Source organism: Lissotriton vulgaris, chromosome 12 (assembly GCF_964263255.1).
Source record: "Lissotriton vulgaris chromosome 12, aLisVul1.2, whole genome shotgun sequence".
Taxonomy (NCBI): Eukaryota; Metazoa; Chordata; class Amphibia; order Caudata; family Salamandridae; genus Lissotriton; species Lissotriton vulgaris.
This window is the reverse complement of record NC_141700.1, coordinates 286,497,452-286,521,879: the sequence shown is the minus strand read 5'-3', so window position 1 is coordinate 286,521,879 and position 24,428 is coordinate 286,497,452. Positions and strand designations below refer to the sequence as shown.

Sequence of the window (24,428 nt, the reverse complement as noted above, 5' to 3'; positions counted from 1 at the left end):
AACATCCCAAAGTTTTTGACGGGGAACTAAATCAAACGCGGACTTCAGGTCAACAAAAACAGAGGACCATTTAGTAGGGTAACATTTTTCCAATATAAAGTTAAAAAGTGGAACACCTGGTCAACAGAGCTGGTTAAAGGGCGAAATCCCGCTTGATAAGGCGAGAGAATGTCCTTGTCAAGTATCCAGGCTTGTAACTTGTTTTGAACCAGCCTGCCCATCAATTTTTGGGCACAGTCGATGAGGCTGATTGGCCTGTAGTTGCTTGCTAGAGCCTTATCTCCTTTTTTGTAAACTGGGATTATTTCTGCTCCTTTCCACGTTGTGGGAATCTTTGCCCCCTGAGCGATAGCATTCCCAAGCCATACAAAATATTTACACCAGCTATCTCTGTCTAATAAGAAAACGTCAGCCGGTATACCATCACTGCCTGGTGCCCTGCCTCTGGTCACTCCATCCATTGCCTCATGTACATCTTTTAATGTGAATGGTTCATTGACAAAAAATACCCTTTCTGGAGGAGGGACTGTCTGAGGGCCTGTGTTGTCAGCATATTGGGGTTTGAAGAAGTCAACCCAGGACTCCTTAGGAACATGATTTTTTGGGCATTCCACTACACCCCCTGAGCCCCACTTTAATATGGCCCAAAACTCTTTCTGGTGTTTGTCAACACATGCCTTCTTCAGATCTAACCAAAGATTCTCATCCCATTGCTTTTTTGCCTTTAACTGGGTTTTTCTGTATTCGTCCCTGGCTTTCAAAACTCCCGTTTTGGATCTTAAAGCATTACTAAGATTATGTCTTGCTGTTCTACATGATTGATCGTACCAACCCTTCTTTATGGGTTGTCCATTACCCTTCTTCTTCTTGCCTACTTTCAAGAATAACTTCTGGATACTAGCGAAAAACTTTGGCTGTGACTCTTCAATCATCATTTTAAAATTTCCATCATTCATTAAAACCTGTAGTCTGGTGACTTCATCAATAACTAGCCCCTCAAGGACCTGCCTATCCTCTGCATTGGCTACTAAAGTTGTCCATCTAACATGACGAAAATTGTTTGATGAAACAACATCTGAAGTCATAAGGTTCCTAGCTGGATTTTCTGTCATTATTTTTTGTTCTAGGTTGAATATTAAAGACAAAGGGTTGTGATCACTCTCCAGCCTAGATATGACCTGCATGTCGATCACTTTGCTCCAGACTCTGACATCTATCAGAATATAATCAATTCTACTACTTGATCTTAGGTTATCAAAGGTATGCCTACCCTGAGTATCAGAAGGAGTGCGGCCATTGGCTGCCCTCAATCCTCTGGATAGGCATACGCTTTTCACCTGGATAGCTACTTGTGACCATTTTTTAACCACTGGAATGTCTAACTGAGGAATTCCCCATTTGGTGTCTTCTTCATATGTCAGATCATTATCCTCACAACCTAGAGGTTCAAATGTTGTATTTAGGTCTCCTCCTACCAAGATGTTGTACTGGGTAGATATCATCTCTAGGTCAGCATCTAAATCTCCTACTATATCTGAGGGTGTACCCCCTTGGGTTCCCCTAGCATAGATGTTTTATATTGCCAGCTTGCAACCATCGTTACAAGTAAGCAGTATAGAAAGTAGGTCGCTATTAGAGATAAGGTTCTGCTTAATGGTGCATTGCAGAGCTTGCCGTATCCAAATAATTAAACCCCCTGAAGGGCGTCCCTTTGTATTCTTCTTCGCGGGCACATGAAAGTTTAAAAATCCCAGGCGAAAGACTGGTGACACTGACCATGTCTCTTGTAACAGTACAATGTCATAAGAATCTATAAAGTCACACCATTCCGGGGTCTCAATTTTATGTTGGATACCTGCAATATTCCAAGAGATGATCTTGATGGGACTTTCCCTTTCCATACTCCTCTTATTTAAGGGAGTAGTCAGGCTAGGGGAAGGCTCACCAGGTGGGGACCTTACTTCAACCAGTTTAATACCAGATTGAGCAGCAGATAAGCTGTTCTCTACTGGTTTAGAGGTACAGCCTCTAAGTTCGAGTATCCTGCGATCTATTACTTCTGTCGTGGGAGAACTAGGGTTCCCGTGCTGGACCTCTGTAATCTTTAGTTGCCCTACACTCATCGGGTTATCCAGTCAGTCACATTGGCTCAATCCTGATATGGCAGAAAACCTATTTTCTAACGCTATTCCCCAGTTATTTTTGTTTGGCGGGTATTTGGCTTTTCTTATTACAGGGTTCCATTTAGTTTTTAACAATGTTGGATTTATGGTATTTCCCTTTTTTGTATAAAAGAAATCCAGCGTTAATGGCACTATTTCTGTAGTTCTACGCTGGGGGGGGGGTATATATTAGCTAGTATGTTTGGTAGGACTTCAGGATCTGAGAGGTGCAACACCACGCAATCCCCCCTGAACTTTTTAATGCCACCCCCAATCCATTCAACCCTTCTAGCTTTTACTACTTCCTGTGCCAGCTGGTCCCTGCCTCCTGGTTTAAAAGCCATATTCTTTGATAACCAATGAAGTGATTTGTTTATCAAAGAAGGGATATTCTCCTCTTGTCCTGGTTCTAATTGAGGAACATTTGCTAGAACCAGTATTAATGGGGAAGCTTCCACTATTAATTCTACAGGACCTTTATCTATATTCTCTATCTCGTTAGTATTTCTGGTAACAGGCCCTGTAGAATCCTCAACCCTGGAAGCTGGATTTAGAATTCCCATCCCCTCTCCCCCTTGTCCAGACTGGGACATGATGTTTTGGGAAGTGCTTGCGGCACTATCTGGGCAAATTACGGTTTTAGTATTTTTTGGAACTGCCATTGCCAAGTTTATTGGGACAGACTTGGGTGTTTCTGCTATGGTTTTTTGCAAAAGCGATCCCAATCTAGTGACCTCTGCTGTGAGCAAATCAATTTTACTTAAGAGTGGTTTAGTAATCGTTTTAATTTTATTATCTATGGCATTCAGTAGCTTTTTGAATTGATCTTCGTCTAGATGGATTCCACCTCCCCCATTATTCCCAATGTCGTCACCATTTTTATCCTCGGAGGAGGCCTCAGGGCATTTTTTACCTGATCTAAGTCCACCCCTTTTTGGTATATTTTTACCCTTATTCTTTGTTACTCTAGGGGCTGGCACCGGTGTGGGAGCTTCCTCCTCTAAGGTGTTGCTTTCAACATCAATAGTACACTCAGGAGCTGGTTCATTAATTTCGACTAATAATTGGGTCAGTGGGTTAGTATCAGGGGTTTGAAAAACCTCATTACTAATGTCAAGAACTGAAACTGGTAGAGGTGTATTATCAATGAGCATGTCCGGCGAATAGCTAAGTCCCAAAGATGACCTCCTATCCTGGTTAATTTTGGCAACTTTCTGTACCATGTAATTGTCTATTGTATTAAGTGGAGCAGAAGATGCTTTGGCTTTAGACATGTTAGTATCAGCAAAGGTAGTCCTTGGGATGACAGACAATATGAAGATCCAGACGATTACAGGAATGAAGGGGTAACAGCACTTACTTAGATAGAATTGGACAGCGTTCTTGGCCCTGCTCCTGCCTCCTCGTGCCGATGAGGGCCGTAGAGGGCCCGCCCTTTGCCCGGGCTTCGCCCCGGGAGTCCCGCTCGCGTCCCGCGAAGCGGGTGACTGCGGCGCTTAAGTGCGCCTCCTGGCGCCCTCGCGTCGTCAGAAACGCGCGCCGCCGCGTAGGCTGCCGGGAATTGTAGTCCCGGAGCGGCGGCGCGTGGAGTCTGCTGGTCTTTGACTCTTGGCGGTGGCGGCGTGTTTCAAGGCTTCCTGGCTGCCTCTCGATGACTCCTGGCGGTGGCGGCAACTGACAGGTAGGTGCTGCTTTCTTGCTGGTTTCCCCCGCTCCACCGGTGACTGCGGCGCTTAAGTGCGCCTCCTGGCGCCCTCGCGTCGTCAGAAACGCGCGCCGCCGCGTAGGCTGCCGGGAATTGTAGTCCCGGAGCGGCGGCGCGTGGAGTCTGCTGGTCTTTGACTCTTGGCGGTGGCGGCGTGTTTCAAGGCTTCCTGGCTGCCTCTCGATGACTCCTGGCGGTGGCGGCAACTGACAGGTAGGTGCTGCTTTCTTGCTGGTTTCCCCCGCTCCGCCGGTGACTGCGGCGCTTAAGTGCGCCTCCTGGCGCCCTCGCGTCGTCAGAAACGCGCGCCGCCGCGTAGGCTGCCGGGAATTGTAGTCCCGGAGCGGCGGCGCGTGGAGTCTGCTGGTCTTTGACTCTTGGCGGTGGCGGCGTGTTTCAAGGCTTCCTGGCTGCCTCTCGATGACTCCTGGCGGTGGCGGCAACTGACAGGTAGGTGCTGCTTTCTTGCTGGTGCCCATGTTAAACTGGTTCACCCTAAGTTTGGGGCGCACTAGCAGTAGAACATCCTTTTGTTGGTGGGACTTCACCATGCACAAAACTATGCACAATTAGGCCTGAATATGTGCCTTCATTTTCCATTGTTTTCTTTGGACCCTGAGGAGTTGGTTGTCTTAACAGGATTGATGACCGAAATCTCGGGGATTTAAGAGGAAAACCTTAACCAACACATTTTATTTTGGAAAGCTTGGGAAAAGTGAAGGCCTTAAATGTAACACCTAACCTGGTTCAGTGGGTTTGATGTGGCTTTGCTACAGAGGCATCTAAAGTAAATTACTTGCTAGGTTATATCTGTAATACTCAAGTTCTATTGTATCCAGCGTCTCCATGAGGATGCATTGATTTAGCTAATGACTCTTAACTGAATATGAACGGAAAGTATCCCCACAGGAAAGAGCAGGATGTGCTTGATCATATTTTTTTTTGTATATTTGTTTTGTTGAAAACCTAATCAAAATAATTCCAACAAAATGTATTGGAGTTAATGAGACTAATAACTTTTAATTGTTATCCAACCACCAAAACCTTCCTTTTTGCAGCAGTGTTGAGAGTTAGGGATGCATCAAATTCACTGTTCTTGTTTTTCAGGTGGTTCCCTCCCTTGGCCTTAGGGACAGCTCTGAGATGTTGGAATGCATGGTGCCTGCAAATATGCTAGACTCCTGTCTCAATTCATCTGCTATCTTGAGCCTCTCCTCAAACTCATCGTTTTGTCGGGATAAGAAATATGCTCGTCTACGCGCCGCCCTCAGCTTGCATAAAAGAAAAAAAGGTAATGAGCGGTTGTTTTTCCTATTTATACATGCTTTTAAGTGTTGAAGACTGGTATTTTACAGAAGCGATAGAGTGTTTCCTCTCTCTGTTTTGCTGTCTCACTAACTCGCATACAAAGGTGTTTAAGGCACATCTTATCTTAAAGCTTTCAGCAAGTGACACCAACTGCTACGTATTGCCTTTGACTTCGGAGTTGGGTCTTCAATTGAAAGAAATACTATGACTAAATCAAGCGCTGGTAGGTATTCCTGCAGTCTCAAATACATCCTTGCAGTTTAAAAGGTGTGAGTGCATGTGTTGCCCAATAGCCAGTCCACTCGGTTTGTCACGGTAAATGACATCCAGAGCCTCCATGAGGCTCAGTTTGGTTGGTCATCCAAGGCCAATCTCATAGGAGGTGCTGTGAAATTGAGGTTTCTGTACCATACAATTGCAATGGTTACAATAAAGAATGCGATCTTCTTCCAAAATTTCCATCACTCTCTAAAAAACTGTGGCTGGCAAGTATTTTGTGGTAACCCAGAATCAAGTTTGGCAAGCTGTGAAGGACTGAAACTACCTCTTGCAACCGTAAAATCATATGTCCCAGTAGAATATCAGTCGTGACCTCACAGACTTTTACAACGCAGCACATTACAATGGATATCATAAAGTGCGTTGACCTTTACAGTGCATTGTACTACAACGTGTACTGTTACCATATAAAGCTGCTGGTATGTATATCAATATATTGTCACTGAAAAAGCCAAAGGTTAAAGTTACATTTGAGTTGGGTATGGTAATACCTTCTTAGTTTACGTTAAAAAAAGACTCAAAGTCACTGAAAAAAGCAAAGGTTAAAGTAACGTTCTAGTTAGATCTTGTAATAATATAACCAATGTCATATGGTTCAGAGGCCTACCCGGGAACACTGGGATCCTTTTTGAACAGGGCACAGAGGGCAGTATTCAAGTCTTTATTCCAACTGCCATGTAACACCTCGCCAGCGCGAATTAGGCTGGATTTCACACTACAGGAGCAAAGGTTTGTACAAATGGCCAGCATAATAAAATACCTGCACTCTACAAGATCTGCTGTGCAAGGAACATTAAAACGTCTCATCTGGCTTGAAGTAGCGGGATTTGACAGCACAACCATACAAACATCTGGTCGCAGGCCCTAGACGTAGCCCTCGTTCAGACTCGATCAAGGAAGCTATGGCATTTAAAATTACCTCACTTACAGTTCAAAACACTCCTGAACAGAAATGTAAAAATGTTGTTATGAAAATTAGATCAAAAGGCATTTTCCAAAAGAAAACATGCTCACCTGGTCCTCACTAGTTATGACAGTAAAGGCTTGCAAACCTTTATTAACAAACCATTCTCCACCTACCATAAGAATACATTTCTGCAGCTTCGGATGGGAACTTTTGCATCTATTGATCTCTCTCTCTCTCCCTTGGGTGGACAAACCAGAGTCAACAATTTGTCAGCTGTGTAACCTATCTCAGGAGTCAATAACGCATATGCTCTGTATATGTCTCATACTATTGGTTGAGCGCAGAAGATTCCTCAGGCTCCTATGGCTCAAGAAGGGGACACAGAAATTACCATCCGCCGTTAGCCGCAAGTGATCACAAAACTGATAACATTCTTAGGATACGTGGAGAAGCAATGAAAAATAAACTCTGAATCCCAAAACGAGGAAGTGGAGAATTTCGGAATATTTGCACTTTTAATCATTTAATCTTCTAATGATTTGACAGTATTGCTTCTCTTTTAAACTAAAAGCATTTTTATTGAGCTTTCAATCTTACAATCTTACATTGAAATGTATTTTACCTGTTTTTTCCAGTGTGTGTTGATAATGAATTATGAACCACTTGTTTAATTATGGAGATCCTTGAAAACTTTGTTATAATAACCATTACGCTAAGGTTATTTGTAATTTTAGGTACTTTGATAGACTTTATTGTCTAAAGTTTGTTTTAATTTGAAATTTGAATTTGTAGTTATATAACCACTTCAGTTTAAATTAAAAAAAGAAAACTCAGAAATTCAACAGTCAGTTTACTGAGCTATATAACCTGTGCCCACAACATCCACTGGTTAGGACCTTTGCTTTTTCAGTCAGGATTTCTTTTTTTCACGTAAAGACCCTATTACCATACCTAACAAAAATGTCACTAATCCTTGTTTCAATGCATTTTTTTTATCCTATTCACCCAACTCATAATAATCCAGGATTTGAAAAGTGCGGCAAATCACCCGTGAGGGTCCAAAGGCACAGAATTGTAGGCACAAGGAGATTAAGTGATTTGCCCAGAATCACAGGATGTTGACACAGACGCTGAGACTCGAACCCGTTTCCCACTAGTTCCAAAGCCGTCCGCTCAGGCTGTTGGGCCACATCCTTTTCTTGTGAGAATAGCTCCTTCACTGAGAATAGCTTTTGAATTTACATGGTGTAGAGGGTTGGATGCTAGGTTTGGACTGCAGCCAGGCCATGCGCCAAAACCCCGCAAGCGACCACCCCCAGCAACGGCCATCTGAGGTGGGGTTTGTCCGCAGACGGCCAGCTCCCACAGCGCATGTCCTATGGCTGTGCTTGGCATGGGTTGGGCCAACCGGCCACGGCCAGGCAATCCCCCATAGATACACATCCCACATTTTCCATAATCTTTTTTTTTTTTTTTTTGTACTCCCTGGATACCGTCACAAAGTGGCATTCCAAGGTACTTGAGGCCTGTCCAGGCTTCCATTTAATACTTAAATGAGTCTTTGCTGGTCCACCAGCATAAAAAAGTATTTTGGCTCAGACCGACCCAAATTACCTTAATAATTACAGACCCATAACCAACCTCACTCTCCTCGACAAAACCATTGAAAAATGTGTGCTTACACAACTCAACACTCAAATTGAAGAATACAACTTACACAACACCTTCAAATTTTGGTTGAGGAAAGGCTGCAGTACAGAGACTGCTATATTGAACATCGTAAACGACTTGCACAGATCTCTAAACAATGGACAGGCATGCCACCTTATATACTGTCAACCATGACATTCGCCTAAACACCCTCTCGAAGCATGCAGTCATCAAATGATTTGTTAAACACAATGAGAGTTGTGGTAGAATTATCGCACCCCGTTGCTGTGACTTGAAGTCAATTGTGTGGAAAGGATAATCAGTTATAACACAGACATAGTAAAAGTGTGGAGGTGCTTTAATGGCTAACTACCCAAGGTTCAAATATACACTGAGAAGTCAGTTATAGAATTATACATTCTCAAGGCTCATAAATGTCGCCCTTCTCTCTGCCTGTTGTATTAAATTAATCTGAAATAATTTTCTGCGCAGGGCATATTGACATCACCCTTTAAATGAGAAGGACGGTTTTTAGTACCTGAAGTCTCTCGTTATTTTTGCTTCAGTCTTGTGGCAAAATGATTACTCATTGCTATCTGCTGTGATGAAGTAGTAGAACTGTCTTAGCCTCACTACCGTTCATGAGCCTTGAGAAAGTCACAAGATGAAGATGAAGAAACACATGTTGGCTATGCTTCTTCTGGAATTTTCATCTGATAAAGACTACTAGCCGCAGATTCCTTAACATAGAATTATCCCCAGGTGTGAGACTGGATTCGGAAAACTTTTTACCACAGCATCCCTGTGCGCCGGGGGGGGGGGGGGACCACGCGACGCCGCCGCCCTGACGTCTGCGTACGTGACGTCAGCGAGGTCACATAAGCCACACCCCAGCGCACCAACCTCCGTTTCCTTCTTTTCCGGATCCGGATAGTGCTACCTGCCTGTTTTCAGGCCTTCTTTTACGCTTTTGCGTTGGAGGAACAGTGTGCGAATGCCTTCCGGCTTCAAGACGTGTACTTCTTGTGCACGACGGTCCCTCACCCTATCTGTATGTGGTGATTGGGCGAGAACCATAACTCTACAGACTGCGATGCTTGTCAGCACCTCAAACCGAAGTCCCGCCGGTAGCGGCGGATGAAATTGCTGTCGGCCCGCTTGTCCAGGTCGGTCTCGTCACAGCGTCCGTCCCCTACCTCAGAAGCCAGGAACTGCCGATTCCGACTGCAGCATCGCCCTTCGTCGCTGCCCCAAGGGCGTCGCTCGCCTGCTTATAGGTCCTGCAGCTTGGCTCCGAGGCATTGTCTTCGTTCAGCAGAGGGCGCGGGTTACCCTCGTGCGTCGCCACCCTACCCGTCGTTTCCTGGCATTGGGGCGATCAGGGCCCAAATTAAAGACTACGCTTCAGCTCTGCAGGCTTCTTTAGCTCCCCTCCTCTCCCTGAGACATCCGCGGATCCCTTGCCTTACACGGGGCCTTCCACAGAGTCGCCGGCGGCTTCAACCTGGCGCCTATGAGTTCGGCATCAGGTTGTGGGGGTTTGGTGTCGTCCAGGTGTGGTCCTGCGGTGTTCTCCTCTTCGACCCACTGCATCCCTGCCTCGCCGCTAATCCCTGCGGGGGACCCTGTCGCGTCGCAGGAGATCACCAGACCTAGGGCTCACCCTTCGGTCCCTCTTGGTCCTCTGGGCTGGCAGCTGCCTTACCAGAGGCCAGGCTGACGGCTTTCTTCCCCGGCCCTGGCGGTGCCGGGGGTGGAAGCCGGGGCCTGGGACGCATTCCTGAGTCCCTCTCGGTCCTCTACGCAGGCGGCTGTCTCGTGTGAGGTCGAGCCGGCGCCTTTTCGGCGCCGTTACTTAGCCGTTCCGGCTCTGACCCGCCTCATTCTCCTCTGGAGCACGTGGTGGTGGAGGTAGACTCGGCGTCCCTGGGGGCTGCTTCGGCGCACATCGAGGACACACCGGTGCCTCTGGCAGACTCCAGAGCACTGTCCCAGCGTCGGGTCGTCGACTCGTCTCTGGATGTCCCTTTTTCTCCGGAGGTTTGTCATCTCCTCGTCTTCTCTTCACTGGAGACTGGACGCTGAGTCGTTGCTTTTTACCCGGTATCTTCTAGGGAGGGCTCTCCGCGGCCTCCACCTTCAGACCGTCTCTACCGCAACTCACGGTTGGTTGCCCTGCAGGTTTCTCTGCCTTCTCCAGAGACCCCTCAGTTCCCCCACTCGTTTATGGATTGCCCTTCCTACAGGGGCTGGCCGTTCCTTCCTCCAGCTGGACTCTGGGATGGGCGGCTGAGCTTGCAGCCTTCGCCTATGGAGGAATTGTTCTCCCCCCGTCATCCTACAGAGGAGAGTGTTGCCTTTGTCCGACCCATTTCCACGGCTGCTGGCATTTTACAGATGGGCAACCCAGTCACTCCATTTCCTACGGACCATTTGTTGGAAGTCCTTCACCAGGGCTCTGGTGGAGGGGAGCTGCTTCTTCCTTCTTTGCCTTAGGTGTTACTCCCTTCATCTCAGGAGGCCCGGTGGTTGGACTCCTGGGGGCGTAATATCTTCGCTTTTTCTAGTGCTGCTTTGCGAGCACTCAACACATTTTGTGTGCTGGCCAGGACTACCTCCAGCCTATGGGATTCAGTGGAGTCCCTCCTGTATCACTCCTCCCAGGAAGCTGTCTCCGCGGACCTGCGGCACCATGTGCTAGATGGTCAGGAGTTGGCTGCGTTTATTCTTCATTCCGCCTTGGATGTTTCTGATTCGCTCTGACGCACGATGGCAAGTTCTGTGGCTCTCCGCCGCCATGCTTGGTTGCGGCATGGTGTTTTTCCAGAAAATATTAGGGAGCGTCTTGTTGACCTGCCTTTTGAAGGGGTTCTTTTATTTAACACCCATGCGGATTCCGCCATTCAAAGACAACTTGCGGGGCTCTGTCCTCCTCCGTAAGCTTTGACTTGTTGGTACTAGGGTGCCTTTTGGGAGGTAGTTATCCCACTTTTCTGTTTCGGCCTAGTGTTTCAGTTGGGCCGCCTGTGTGTTCTGTGTGGATCCTTTCAGGGTCCTTCAGGTGACCTTTCTGCTCTTGGCTGCTGGTACAGCCCCCTTATGATTAATGGTGTTTTTTTTTGGGTGTTGGAGCCATCTGTGTAATTTTGGCTGATTGGTAAGCCATCTGTGGTGCTTCCGCAGGTTCCTTTTGTTTCTTGACCTCTGCTGCTGGATTTTTTCGCTCAGAGATGTTCCCATGTTTTGTTTTGGGAGGTGTCATAGCCTAGGTGGGGTACTTGTAGCTATTGTTTAGCTCTGTATTAAGCAGGGCGGGTGAGGACACCTTCTTGGGTTCCTGGCTTTCCTCGGCGTCCCTGTATACCACGGGATGCGGTCTTTTTTCTTCAGTCTTGGAGCTGCTTCCACTGGTCCAGGTTTTGTCCTGCTCAGTATCTAATAAAGCGCCAGGCAGGCTCTGGTATGCCATCTGCGGCGTCGTGTTGGGGTGTCTCCACCTTATTCACTGACGTTCCGGCCTGGCCCTCTGCCTTGTGTTCCAGACAGGGTAGGATACCCATGGTGTTCTCCTGTGTTCTGGTTGTCGACTTAGCTGTGCACTGCATATTTCTCCTCTTTATCTTCTGGCTTGTCCCACCTCTTTCCCTGGGTAGGGTTGCGCCACCAGGGCGGTCCTTCTCTGGGGCTTGTTCTGGGGTTCCCTTGCCCCTGCCTTCGTCTTGCGCTTGGCTTGTTCTGGGTGCACTACTTCTTAGTGGTGCCAGCTGTCGGCTGCTGCATGCCTGGTCGTTGTAGTACCCCTGTGTTGGCTTTTGTGTGTACTGCCCCTTGCTCTGCTGGGGATTGGCGCAATGTGTCTTCCTTTTTCACACCTGTGCTTCTCGCCTGTAAGCCATTCTGGTCTTGTCTGCTGCCTCGAGGCTGATGCCCTTTCAGCTGTCCTCTTCGCGCTGTGTGTGTGTTCCCTGTGGTGGGCTCTGCCTCCGTTTTAATCCACCTCCTCTCCTTGGATTAGTTGGTTCCTTCTTATTTTGGTACTCTTTGGCACTGGCTTTCCCTCTGGGGAGTTTTCTGGCGGATGCCCCTTGTACCTCGGGTAGGCTGCGGTATCCTGGCCTTCCTTTCTCTTGTTCTTGCTTACTTCTGCTTGGTGGGGGCTGAGCCGTCCCTCCTGTTCCCATGACACATCCCCTGTTGAGGCCCTTTGTTTCTTCCAAGCTGGTGAGGTTCTCTCGCAGACCCTCCTCCCCTCGGGGTATGGCTAGGGTATCTAATTCTATGTTAAGCAATCTGCGGCTAGTAGTCTCTATCAGATGTACAAGTTATTTACCTCCGGTAACGATGTATCTGGTAGAGACCATTCCAGCCGCAGATTCCTTCACGACCCGCCCTTCCTCCCCGTTCTGTGAGGGCCCTCAGATTGGTCTTCTACTCTTGCCTCCCTCCGGGAGGTTTTGTTCTCTGCGAGTACCTCTTTCGCTCCCTCGCTGGCAGATTGCTTCGCTCTGTCTATTGGTTCCACTCCTGCCTTTCTGGTGCTTGGGTGGTAGGTTCATGTGTACGTCCGCATCCATGCACCTAGATTTTTTTCAGTGTGGGGCCTGCTCATACTTTTCCCCTTTTTCATTCTTTGGGGTTTGACTCCTCTGCAGTCTTCTGGGTTGGGGCCTCTTGGCTGTGCCTCAGCCCTTAGCTCTTTACAGGGGACGCAACACTCTTTGATGGCATTATCTTGGGGTAGATGGTAGTTTCTTATCTGTTCGGGGCTTGTCGTCCCTCACTGTTATAGATTGTGGGTGCAGGCTTCCGGCGTCTGCCATGTCATGTTTCATATGTTTCTGCCTCCAGGGAGGGTATTGCCTCCGCTTTGCGGATCTTTGCTCTTTTTCTTTCAGTCTCACAATGCCTCGCACTGTCCTTAATGGTGCTGTTCTTCACCATCCCATATTCTCAGTTTTGTTTGTGATGGCTCCGCGTTGTGGCGCGGAAAAGTTCTCAGAAGAAAACTGAGGTGAGGTTGGCGCGCCGGAGTGGGGCTTATGTGACCTCGCTGACGTCACATACACGGACGTCAGGGTGGAGTCGTGTGGTGCCGCCCCCACTCGGCGTGCAGGGATGCTGTGGCAAAAAGTTTTCCGGATCCAGTCTCACGACTGGGGATAATTCTATGTTAAGGAATCTGGAGCTAGAATCGTCTCTACCAGATACATCTTTACCGAAGGTAAGTAACTTGTACAACATGAACGAAGGCTGTTTTTGTATTACAAACAGTGTACAGTACTTTAATTGTGCTAATGTATCATCATTCATATGTCTAAATAAATAAAAGAATTATGTCTATCTAAAGCAAGTCCATACTGTCTGGACAATATATTTGTTTTCGAGAGTGCTTTGGTTTTTTGTTTAAATCAAAGAAACTGTTCTTCAATGGTTGGCCTCTTTCCTAAACAAACGCACACAGCTAATCAAACTTAACAACGCAACCTCAAAAGTAATGCCAGTCTCACAAGGAGTCCCTCAAGTGTCAGTGATGTCTCCTGCCCTATTCAGCCTCTATATGGAACCCCTAGAAGTAATCCTGAAACAAGCTAGAATTGCCTTTCATCTCTGTGCAGATAACACCTACCTCTCCTTTAAAATCTGATCAGTCAAAGACATCTAGCACCTAAATAGCACACTTCACACAGTTCAGTCCTGGCTATCCAGCAACCACCTTAAACTCAACCCAAACAAAATGGAACTCCTCTTCATCCAACCCAAAGAAATATCCTTTACCGTAGATATCTGGCTCGACAACATCACTGCGCTATACTCCAAACTCCGTTAAATCCTGGGGATCAGTCTTGACAGTCACCTAAACATGAAGGAGCATATTAATGTCTCTGTGAAAGCCCCTTCCACACACCTGAAACATCTAAAACAAAAGTCAGACCCATCCAAGAACTAAAGTCTGTGGTGCAATCCTTGTCCTCCCCAAGCTGAACTATGGGAAAACAACAATTACAGGTGTCCCAAAAACATACCCATCCCTTATGAAAGCAACACTCCATGCGGCGGCCAGGCTCCTATCGGGGTAGAGGTGATATGACCACATCACTCCTACTCTCAAGCAGCTCAACTGGCTTCCAGTCGAGGCAATAGCTATACTCACAACTGCATGCACAACTCACAAAGCTCTCTACATGGATAAGCCAATCTACCGCTCAAATGATAAATAGCTGGACAAAAGAGACCTCTACAAAACTCAAGCAGTCTACTCTGGATTCCACCAAAATTTAAGAAAGGAATCTCACATCTGTTCCTTCTCCGTAAATGCTCCCAGAATCTGAAATGCACTACCCCAAGACCTACGCAACAATCTTTCCCCCACTTCAAGATGAAAATGAAACTCCTGCACAATAAATAATTGAATCCACCCCCTAATAGCATCCGACTGGCCTTTGCTGCCACCTGGACTTCTTTATTAAACCTCAGCACCAATACCGGGGGAGGGGGGGTTAGGACAGTCAAAACTGCTTCCACTCCACCTGCCTCCATGAGGCCCTTCCTTAGCGACCCCTGAATGATATTGCCCTTCTATTTTGCTCTACGTTGTAACTTTGTTTTAATACGGTTATTATGTATTTCTACTTATTCCTCTTGTAATTTTGTGCAACTGCTTCCATGCGCTGTAAAACAATAATTAAATATATGCTGTAACTACCTCACAACTGTATCAGCAATCTATATGAATGCCTCCGTATAATCTTGTGTTTGAGGCATGTGTGCTATAATTACACGTTTTGCATAGTCCTGCCATCTAGTGTTGGGTCCGGATGTTTGCAAGTTCTTTTCTTAGTAGAAGTCTTTTCCAGTCATGAGGTAAGGTGAATCCTCTTTTCGGTGATAGTGCGCATGGGCATCAACTCCATTGTTGGAGTGCTTTCTTTCCGCCATCAGGTTTGGACGCGTATTGCAGCTCTCCGATTCAAAAACGTTAATCGGGATTTCATTGGTGCGCAATTCACTCTACCCTTGTCAGTCCACTTCCACCAAACAAAAGGTTGTTGGTCCACCACTGCCATCAGGCTGTGGTAGGCACTGAGACTCTGATTCCAACGCCCTGTCTTCCAGCTTGGCACCGAAAGAGCAAGTCAAGCCTTCTGGCTCGAGCTGCGATGACACCCCTTCGATTTCGAAACATTTGGGTTCGAAAGATAAAAGGACAAATTCAGCTCGGCACCAAATCATAAAGATGCTCCTCTAAAGCCTCTGGAGCCTATTCTAGAAACCATGAAGCAAAAGCTGGATCCAAAATAAAAGAAAATTCATATAAACCCGGACACTGGACACATCACAACTAAGCCAGTAATACTATCTTCCTAAAGGAAAATGTACACTGAATAAAAAAAATGACATGGCTACTAGCCCTATCAAAATTCCTCAAACCCCTCCACCTTCTTCACCAGTAGTTATTATACCATCTTCAGACCCTCTACACATCACACCACTAGGCTCTCCAGGTGCAAATCCTGATACAGGAGATGACGATCACACTTATGATCAGCCACCACCAGATCCATGGGATGAATATAATATACTATAATATAGATCCACCTGCCGACACAGATCCAGATCTACATCTGGCTAAAGATTTCCCTCCTGGTGAAAATACTGCATATCAGGAGTTATTGGCTAGGACAACCACTTACCATGGATGCTTTACATAAGGAAGCCCTATTAGAGAATTTCCTGTTTGAAACTTTAGGAAACACATAAACAACATCAGTTGTTGCCTCTGTTAAAGGTATGATGAGGCATGCTATTGATATTTTTAAAGATCCAGTTAGGACACGTATCATAACACCTAGGGTGGACAAAAAATATAAAGCTCCACCATCTGACCAGTTTTTTTTTATTAAAGACCAGTTGGCTTTGGATTCTTTAGTGGTCTGTAATGCCCTTAAAAGCGCAAACTCACAAACCTCATGGGGAGGCACCACCTCCAGATAAGGAATCAAAACTAATAGGTGCCTCGGGAAAGCCAGTAGCTGCTCAATCAGCCAACCATTGGCGTATAACTAATACCCAACGTCTGTTGGCTAGATTTGATAGGGCCCACTGGGACGAAATAGAAGATTTATAGGAACACCAGAAAAGAGGGAAGGAACTGGTACAAGAAGGGAAACTCATTTCCAATTATTCTATTAGGTGTGCGTTAGATGATGCGGATCGTGCAGCCAAAGGAGTAAACACCAGTATTCTTCTAAGAAGACCTGCATGTCTAAGAATCTCTGGTTTCAAACCAGAAGTTCAACAAACTATCCTTGATGCCTCTTTTGATAAAGAACACCCCTTTGTGCATCAAGTGAACCAATCACTTGAAAAAGGATATATAGGTGGCAACATCTATGGAAGCGATGCATTCTCCCAACAGAGGCTTCTTTTGCCGTTCATTTTATAGAGGAGGCTCTAAAAGTAATACTACAGATGCGGCTGCATCTTCATGCAAGACCCAAACACAATACTTACCCCTCTAGAGGATTTTACAAGGTGGACATAGAGGAGACACATTTAAAGGAAGAGGTAGAAGCACATCAACAAGTTCCTCTCCGCCCCCTAATAAACCATGATTTCATATCCTTATCCCCTGATTATTTATCACCTGGCGGGGGACGACTTCAACAGTTTCTTCCCATTTGCAAGTCAAGAACATCAGACAAATGGGTATTGGACATTATTCAACATGGTTACTGCCTGTGGTTCATAAACACCCTCCCGATATTACACCTCACAAACTCTTGTAACAGCACTAACATCTGCTCAAACAAGAGGTACAGGCTTTTCTACAAAAAGGAGCTATAGAACCTGTTCTGCTACAGCATCGAGGATTATGGGTGTATTCACTCTACTTCCTAATTCTCAAAAAGGATGGTTCATTAAGGCCAGTCTTAGATCCCAGGCCATTAAAACTGTACATATTATCAGAACACTTCCATATGGTCACCCCTCAGCAGGTGCTTCCTCTTTTATAACAAGGCAACTATGGCAACACTGTATCTAAAGGACGCATACCATGACTTTCCCATTCACCCAGCACACCGTAAATACCTCAGATCTGTACTAGGACAAAAACACTATTAGTTCAGAGTTCTCCCATTTGGAGTAACAACTGTACCCAGAGTGTTTACCAAATGCCTAGTAGTAGTCGTAGTAGCTTATCTACGAAGACAGCAAATTCATGTCTTCCCACACCTAGATGATTGGCTCATAAAAGCCAACACACATCTCAAGTGTTTACAACACACTCAAACTACCATAAACCTTCAACATCATTTGGGATTTGCAATCCAATCAGTGCACAAAAATCCCATCTTCAACCCTCACAATTGCAACCTTATCTAGGAGCTATTCTAAACTCTCAAATAGCTCTAGCATATCCCAATACATCCATTATGACAAATGTTCAAACACTGCTACTACACTTCCAAGACGACCTGTATCTACCAGTCAGGATCTTCATGCAATTACTAGAGATGATGGCGTCCTACATTGCGATAGACCTCATGCAACACTAAATATGCGTCCTCTACAGGAATGCTTAACACGTTAGTGGAATCAATCACAGGGTCAGCTAAAAGATCTAGTGTTGGTAGACAGCTGCACTCGCTCTCTGCAGTGGTGGAACACACACAATCTATCAAAAGGGCAGCTGTTTATCGACCATATACCACAGATCGTGCTCACAACAGACACATCTCCCACAGGGTGGGGTACACATTTACAACATTTAATAGTTCAGGGTCTTTGGACCACCAAACAATAAAACCTTCACACCAACTACCGAGAGCTGCAGGCAGTTCAGTTGGTGTTTAAAGCATTTCTACCTTACCTAATAGGGAATGTTCTCCTGTCAGGACGAACAATATGTCAACGATGTACTATCTACAAAAAAGGGGGGGGGCTACACTCTACAACTGTCACGCCTCTCTCAGAACATTTGGCGTTGGACGATTCATCACAAGATTCAACTATTAGCAGAACATCTTCCAGGAACAGATGACAACTTTGCCGACCTTCTCAGCAGGATGCGGCAACAAGCCCGCGAGTGCGAACTCCACCCCCAAGTGCTCCTACCCTACTTCAGAAATGGACGTTTCCACAAATAGATTTCTTTGTGACATGCCCAGACTTCGCCTCCAGTACCCACACATTCTATCCAAAGGCAATGTCCTGTGGATGAACTGGTCAGGAAAATTTGTGTTCGAGGCATGTGGGCTGCTGAATTCATATCTGTGCATAGATCGCCGCCTAGTGTTGGGTCCGGATGATTGCACATTGTTGTCCTGGAAGAGTCTTCGAAGTATCACGAGATAGGTGGCTCCTCCCCCGGACTACAGTGCTCATGGGCATCCTCTCCATCCTCAGATTTTCTTTTTATTCCGCTATTGGGTTCGGATGTACTTTTCTTTACTCAAGTTCGGAAACTTTTATAAAGGCCAAAAGGCCTTCGGGGTCGTCGGTATTGTTTTTGATCGGTGCCGAGTTCTTGTTTTACTTTCTTAAGCAGGACGTCGAAGAGAGCCGCGTGGCCTTTTCGACACCAAAGGTATGATCGTCGATGGAACGGAGCCCGTTCAAACGATGCCCCCTTTGTAACTCCAAGTACCCGCACACCGATGTACACCCGGTGTGCAACAAGTGCTTATCACCAGAGCACGATGAGAACAACTGTTTAGCTTGTGCTCGATTCAGGTAGAAGAAGACGCTTAGACTCCGACGCACAGCGAGGCAAACTATGTCAAAGCCATCGTCCGACCCGGTGAATATCTTCGACGAAGAGGGCGACGAGGTCGTCGACACTGAGGATCCAGAACAGCAGTCGGATCCCGATTCGGAGCATGACTCCAACTAGTATGAAGACAACGAAGAGAACGACGAAGATGAAAACGTCGTCGAGGTAAGGGACGACGTATCCCCCATCGGAGCCGTCGATGACGACTCGAGCGATGAAACAGGCCCAACTGTATGTACAGGGCCCGAAACAGACACGGAACGATTTCCAAGGGCTCAGGTCGAGGCATCGCCAGAAGGCCTTAGTCAAGATCATATCACACGAATATATCACACGAGCCATTGGTAGAACTACTTAAAACTAAACCAAAAGCAATCGTGTCGAAAACAAAACCAAAACTGCAAAAGACAGTCTTCGAATCGAAGAGTTCGAACCCATCGGAGTCGATGAAGAAAAAAGGTCTCGACGACCCTGCGGGGTCGAAACTAAAGGGTGTCGAACCGAAGATTGGTGCGCTAAAGTCCACCACTAAAGCCAAGCACGTCGAACCGACGAGGTCGACGTCGACGTACACCGACACAAACAAAGGACTCGAGTCTCGGAAGGTTCTCGATCCGAAGCAGCAAATAGACAAGCCACAGCTCGTCAAAGACCTCGAGCCGGAAACCAAGAGCGCCTCAAAGGACCACGTTGAATCGAGGCAGAAGGCTGCGCCTCCGACGCAACAAGCACCAAAGTCGACGCAGGGCCATAAACATATTGGCGAAAAGGAGAAGTCGGTGGGACCTACATCGACACCGGTCCCAAAAAACGTCAGTCTGTCTAAAGACACCATGCCACCGATAAAATTCGGACTACCGCCGACTGAGCGCCCGAAGGCACTTGATCCGAGACCTGGGGTCGAAACTCCCAAGAAGGTGCCACTAGGAAAAAGGAGCCATCCTCTAGAAGAGGACGTGGTGTACCAGGAGCCCTCATATGATGACCAGTCGAAGCTACATATCGACTCCGAATCTGGCAGGCTTACTATTTATCAAAGGAAGATCAGGTCAGAAAATCCTCTGGAATCATACAAAATTCCACTCAAAAAGAAGAGGGATTCTGCAATATCGCCTGTCCTTTTTGAAACTGTGAGGTATCATGGCCAGGACACTTCTGCATACTCACCCACACCCACTCATGAGGATGTGGGGTATGACGATGATGAACAATACAATTACCCTGCGGACACGGATCAGGAGAACCAGACTCAGGCCTGGACAGATCCTGCTGACCAGGGGGAGTCACAGACTATTCCTGACACTCCTTCTTATCCTATTAAAACTTTGCTAACAGAAGATACAGCTGCGTTTAAAGCTTTAATTGAAAGGGCAGCACAGAATCATGATGTGGAAATGCATGCTGACCCAGTTGAAGAGGACTTCCTGTTTGACACTTTCTCCACTTCAGAGAAATCAGTCAAGACATTGCCCATCGTAAAAGGTGTCAACCCCTTGCGTGCGGCGGGAATTCCCCGCCCATGCTGACTCCGCCTTGCGCGGGCGGAGTCATGACGGAACGGTTCCGTCATCAGCACAGCTCACCCGTAGCTGATGACGGAACCGCTCCGTCATCAGCATGCAAGGGGTTAAACACGCAGGAGACATTTTCAAGGAAACCACAAGAGCAATGGTTATTAACCCCAGAATTGAAAGAAAATACAGACCGGCACCTGTGGACCCTACCTGTATCAAGGGGCAGCTGCCACTGGACTCTTTGGTGTCAAATGTTCGTAAGCGAGCCAACTCACATACTACTGGTGATGCTCCTCCTCCAGACAAGGAATCTAAAGTATTAGAAGCTTCTGGGAAGAGGGTGGCTGGTCAAGCAGCTATTATCTGGAGAATTTCCAATACACAGGCCCTATTAGCCAGATACGATAGGGCGCATTATGACACACTAGAGCAACTGCTACAACATTTGCCTGATGTCTACAAGGGGGGAGCAGAAACACTAATACAAGAGGGGAAACTCATATCAAACGCATCCATTAAATGTGCACTAGACGCAGCAGACACCGCAGCCAGGGCCATCAACACAAGTATCATGCTAAGGAGACATGCATGGTTGCGCAACTCTGGGTTCAAACCTGAGATTCAAACCACATTATTAAATCAGCCTGTGAACCCTGATTTTTTTTGTCAAACAGATTTTATTGTTGTCCACAGCTAAAGAATCAGGACACAATCCGCCAACAAGCCCACACAGGGGCCCCACAAGACAATGAGCACAACATGTACAACATGGCCAGGTTAAGGGGTCAATACTTCTCAATGACCCAAGTCACCGGTGGACTGTTCTCCTTAAGTCTATAATGTTCTGTGCTTGAGTTGCCAGGGTTGAGTCCCAGTTGGGTCGAGAACGGATAATCTACAAGGGCAATGGTGCATCGCAAGAATCCTTAAACACAAAGTGCTCTCCCAACTCTCAAGCCCCATCAATACCAGCGAGTGCATTCCGCTAGTGTTGAGTCCCCAGAGCACCAGGATACCCGAAGGTGGACGTTTTACCTTGAATCAACCAGTAAAAAACCCATATCCCTCAACTCTCCCCCCTACTCCCCCTAACTCCCTCTCCCGCCCCCCCAGTGGTGGAATTGCCATACAGTAGCGTGTCAACCCTATGAGGCCTTTAAATCTGGAACAAATGCATGGCCCTGAGAGTAGAGGGGCACACCGCAGATGGTAGGCCCTTGAAGAGGAACGAGACCAGTGGTCCCCAGCGATACTCAAAGTTCTTAAAGTCTTCTCGGGATATGTCGGACATACGCTCCAAGCTGAGCAATTGCCATAGGCGGGAGTGCAACAGTGACATCGCGGGCGCCTCTCTCTTCTTCCATGCATTTGCAACTGCTAATTTAGCAGCCCCCAAGCATAACCACATAATTCTTTTAGCGGCTCTGGTTTGGTGTTCTAGCAGGGGGTCCCTAGTGCCAAGTAGAGCTTCTGCCAGCGTAGTCGGGACCTGGTAACCTAAAATGGATTTTATCTGAGCAAGGATCTCCTCCCAGAACGGCCTAATAAATAGGCAATCCCACCATATGTGTTGGAAGTCTCCCAAAAGGCCACGCCCCCTCCAACACCTATCTGATGCTCCTGGAAAGATCTTTGCAAGTCTAGATGGGTATAGGTACCAGTCTGCCATCACCTTCAAATGTGCCTCCCTCAGCGTCATGGAGCGGTTAAAGCGGAAGATATCTGCCCACAGGTGTGTCCACTCCTCCTCCCCAATGTCCCGTTTAGCCATCCCCTCCCACCAAGACATATAGCGCGGCCGCGGGGCGGCCTCTGTGGAGAGCAGGAGTTTATACAGCGCCGAAATTGCTCCCTTCATGGATTTAGCCTTGAGGAGGAATAATTCGAACCTGGTAAGAGGTCTGGTGGCACCCTCCCTAGTCTGTGGACCCAGAGCCCAGTGAAGTAGTTGCGCGTGGTGGTAGCGCTCCTGATCCCCCACCCCATAGTCCCTTTTGCAATTCTCAAAAGTAAGTGGATCATAGTTGTGGAACAGGTGCGTAAGTGCGAGACAACCGCCCGTCCTCCAGGCATCGAACGGCCCCTCTCGGAGCGCCGGAGGAAAGGAAGAGGTGAAGTGAATTGGAGTGAGTGGTGACGGGAAGGACGTCCAGCCCTCCCTCTCCGCCACAGAGTCCCACACTTTAAGGGTAGTGCGTGTCGGGGTGCTGATGTACGCATTGCGGGGTCTGTCCTTTTTAGCGCGCCAGATCAAATCCCAGATCGTCCTGCCTGCTACGCTGCGGTCCATATGGAGCCAGTGTTTCTCTGATTCCATTTGCACCCACTCAACTAGGATGCGCAGTTGGGCCGCTTTATAGTGTAGGCGAAGATCGGGAAGACCAGCGCCCCCCTCCCTTTGTGGGCGTCTTAGCAAGTAAAATGAGAAACGTGCCCTTCCCCCCCCCCTGCCACACAAACTTCAGGATCATGGACTTTAGGCGTGCAAAGAAGTCCTCCTCCAATTCTATAGGGAGTGCCTGAAATAAATTGAGCAGTTTAGGTAGGAGGGTCATTTTGATAGCATGTATGCGACCCAGCCAAGAGAGAAAAAGCGGCTTCCAACTTACCAGTTCTTTTTGGATGCGGGTGAGGATTACAGGAAAATTAACCGCGTACAGTTGATCGACCCTGGGAGTCAGCTGGACCCCTAGGTATTGTATGGAAGAGGGTGCCCAGTCCAGCGGCGAGAGCGCTCGGAGCTGTGAGGCTTCCGCCTGAGAAAGGGTTAGGTTAAGAATGTAGGACTTGTCCAGGTTGACCCTGAAGCCTGCCGCCCTTTCAAAGGAGGCAAGCACGTCTTGTAAATGTGGGAGGGAACCCAGCGGGTTGGACAGAGAGAGGAGGACATCATCCGCGAAAAGCGAGATTTTGTGGGCTTCTCCAGTGAAAGGGAGACCCTCTATCCCTTGATGTTCCCTTACCGCTATAGCTAGGGGTTCTATGCTGAGGGCGAAGAGTAGGGGGGACAGAGGACAACCCTGTCTAGTCTCGTGTGAGATACAATTCCTAACGTGGAAAGTGGCTTTTTTAGTGGCTATTACATCACTTAGAAGAGTTAGTGAGCTGCAAGCCCTAACTATTCAGGAGCCATTCATACAAATTCACGCTAATAGGGTAGTGCTACGTACAAACCCTAAATTTATGCCAAAGGTGATATCCCAGTTTCACATCAATCAGAATATAGAACTACCAGTGTTCTTCCCAAATCCAGATTCAGTGGCAGAAAGAGCTCTGCATACCCTTGATGTTAAGAGAGCTCTCCTGTACTATATTAACAGAACAAAACCTTTCAGGAAAACTAAGCAGCTGTTTGTTGCCTTTTCACCACAGCACAAAGGCAACCCCATTTCCAAGTCAGGTATAGCCAGATGGATTGTTAACTGCATACAAATTTGTTATCAAAAAGCTAAACGCACATTAACAGTTCCCCCAAGAGCGCATTCAACACGTAAGTTAGGGGAATCCATGGCTTTCCTGGGAAACATTCCTCTAGGAGACATATGTAGAGCAGCCACATGGACTACCATTCATACATTTACCAAACACTGCGTAGATGTAAACTCCAAACAGCAGGCAGCTGTAGGACAGGCTGTACACAAGACTCTTTTTTCAGACTGCTGCAGCTGGCACGGGCAACCACCGCTAGGGGGGACACTGCTATACATTCTATGCACAGATATGAATTCAGCAGCCCACATGCCTCGAACGGAATATGCTACTTACCAGTATGCATCTGTTCTTGGCATGTAGGGCTGCTGACATTAATATCGCCCTCCCTCCTCCCCGGTGCCTGTCGCAGCTGTAGCACTCAGAATTATTCTCTAGCATGGACATCACTCACTGTATCATACTCCATCCCTGCCACAATGGCAAAAAACAATCTGAGGATGGAGAGGATGCCCATGCGCAGTGTAGTCCGGGGGAGGAGCCACCTATCTTGTGATACTTCGAAGACTCTTCCAGGACAACAATGTGCAATCATCCGGACCCAATGCTAGGCGGCGATCTATGCACAGATATGAATGTCAGCAGCCCTACATGCCAAGAACAGATGCATACTGGTAAGTAGCTTATACCTTTTGCTTTT

At 47.2% G+C, this 24,428-nt stretch overlaps 1 protein-coding gene across 2 annotated transcripts in view; it reads left to right on the top strand.

Moving 5' to 3' along the window:
- The window catches only part of LOC147673978 (uncharacterized), a 659,950-nt gene that overhangs the window by 144,039 nt on the left and 491,483 nt on the right, over nucleotides 1-24,428 (top strand). For both annotated transcript variants that reach the window (XM_086945060.1, XM_086945061.1), the window contains exon 6: nucleotides 4,975-5,158. In XM_086945060.1, coding sequence (XP_086801186.1) covers nucleotides 4,975-5,158 — 184 coding nt within the window. The remainder of the gene's footprint in view (nucleotides 1-4,974; nucleotides 5,159-24,428) is intronic.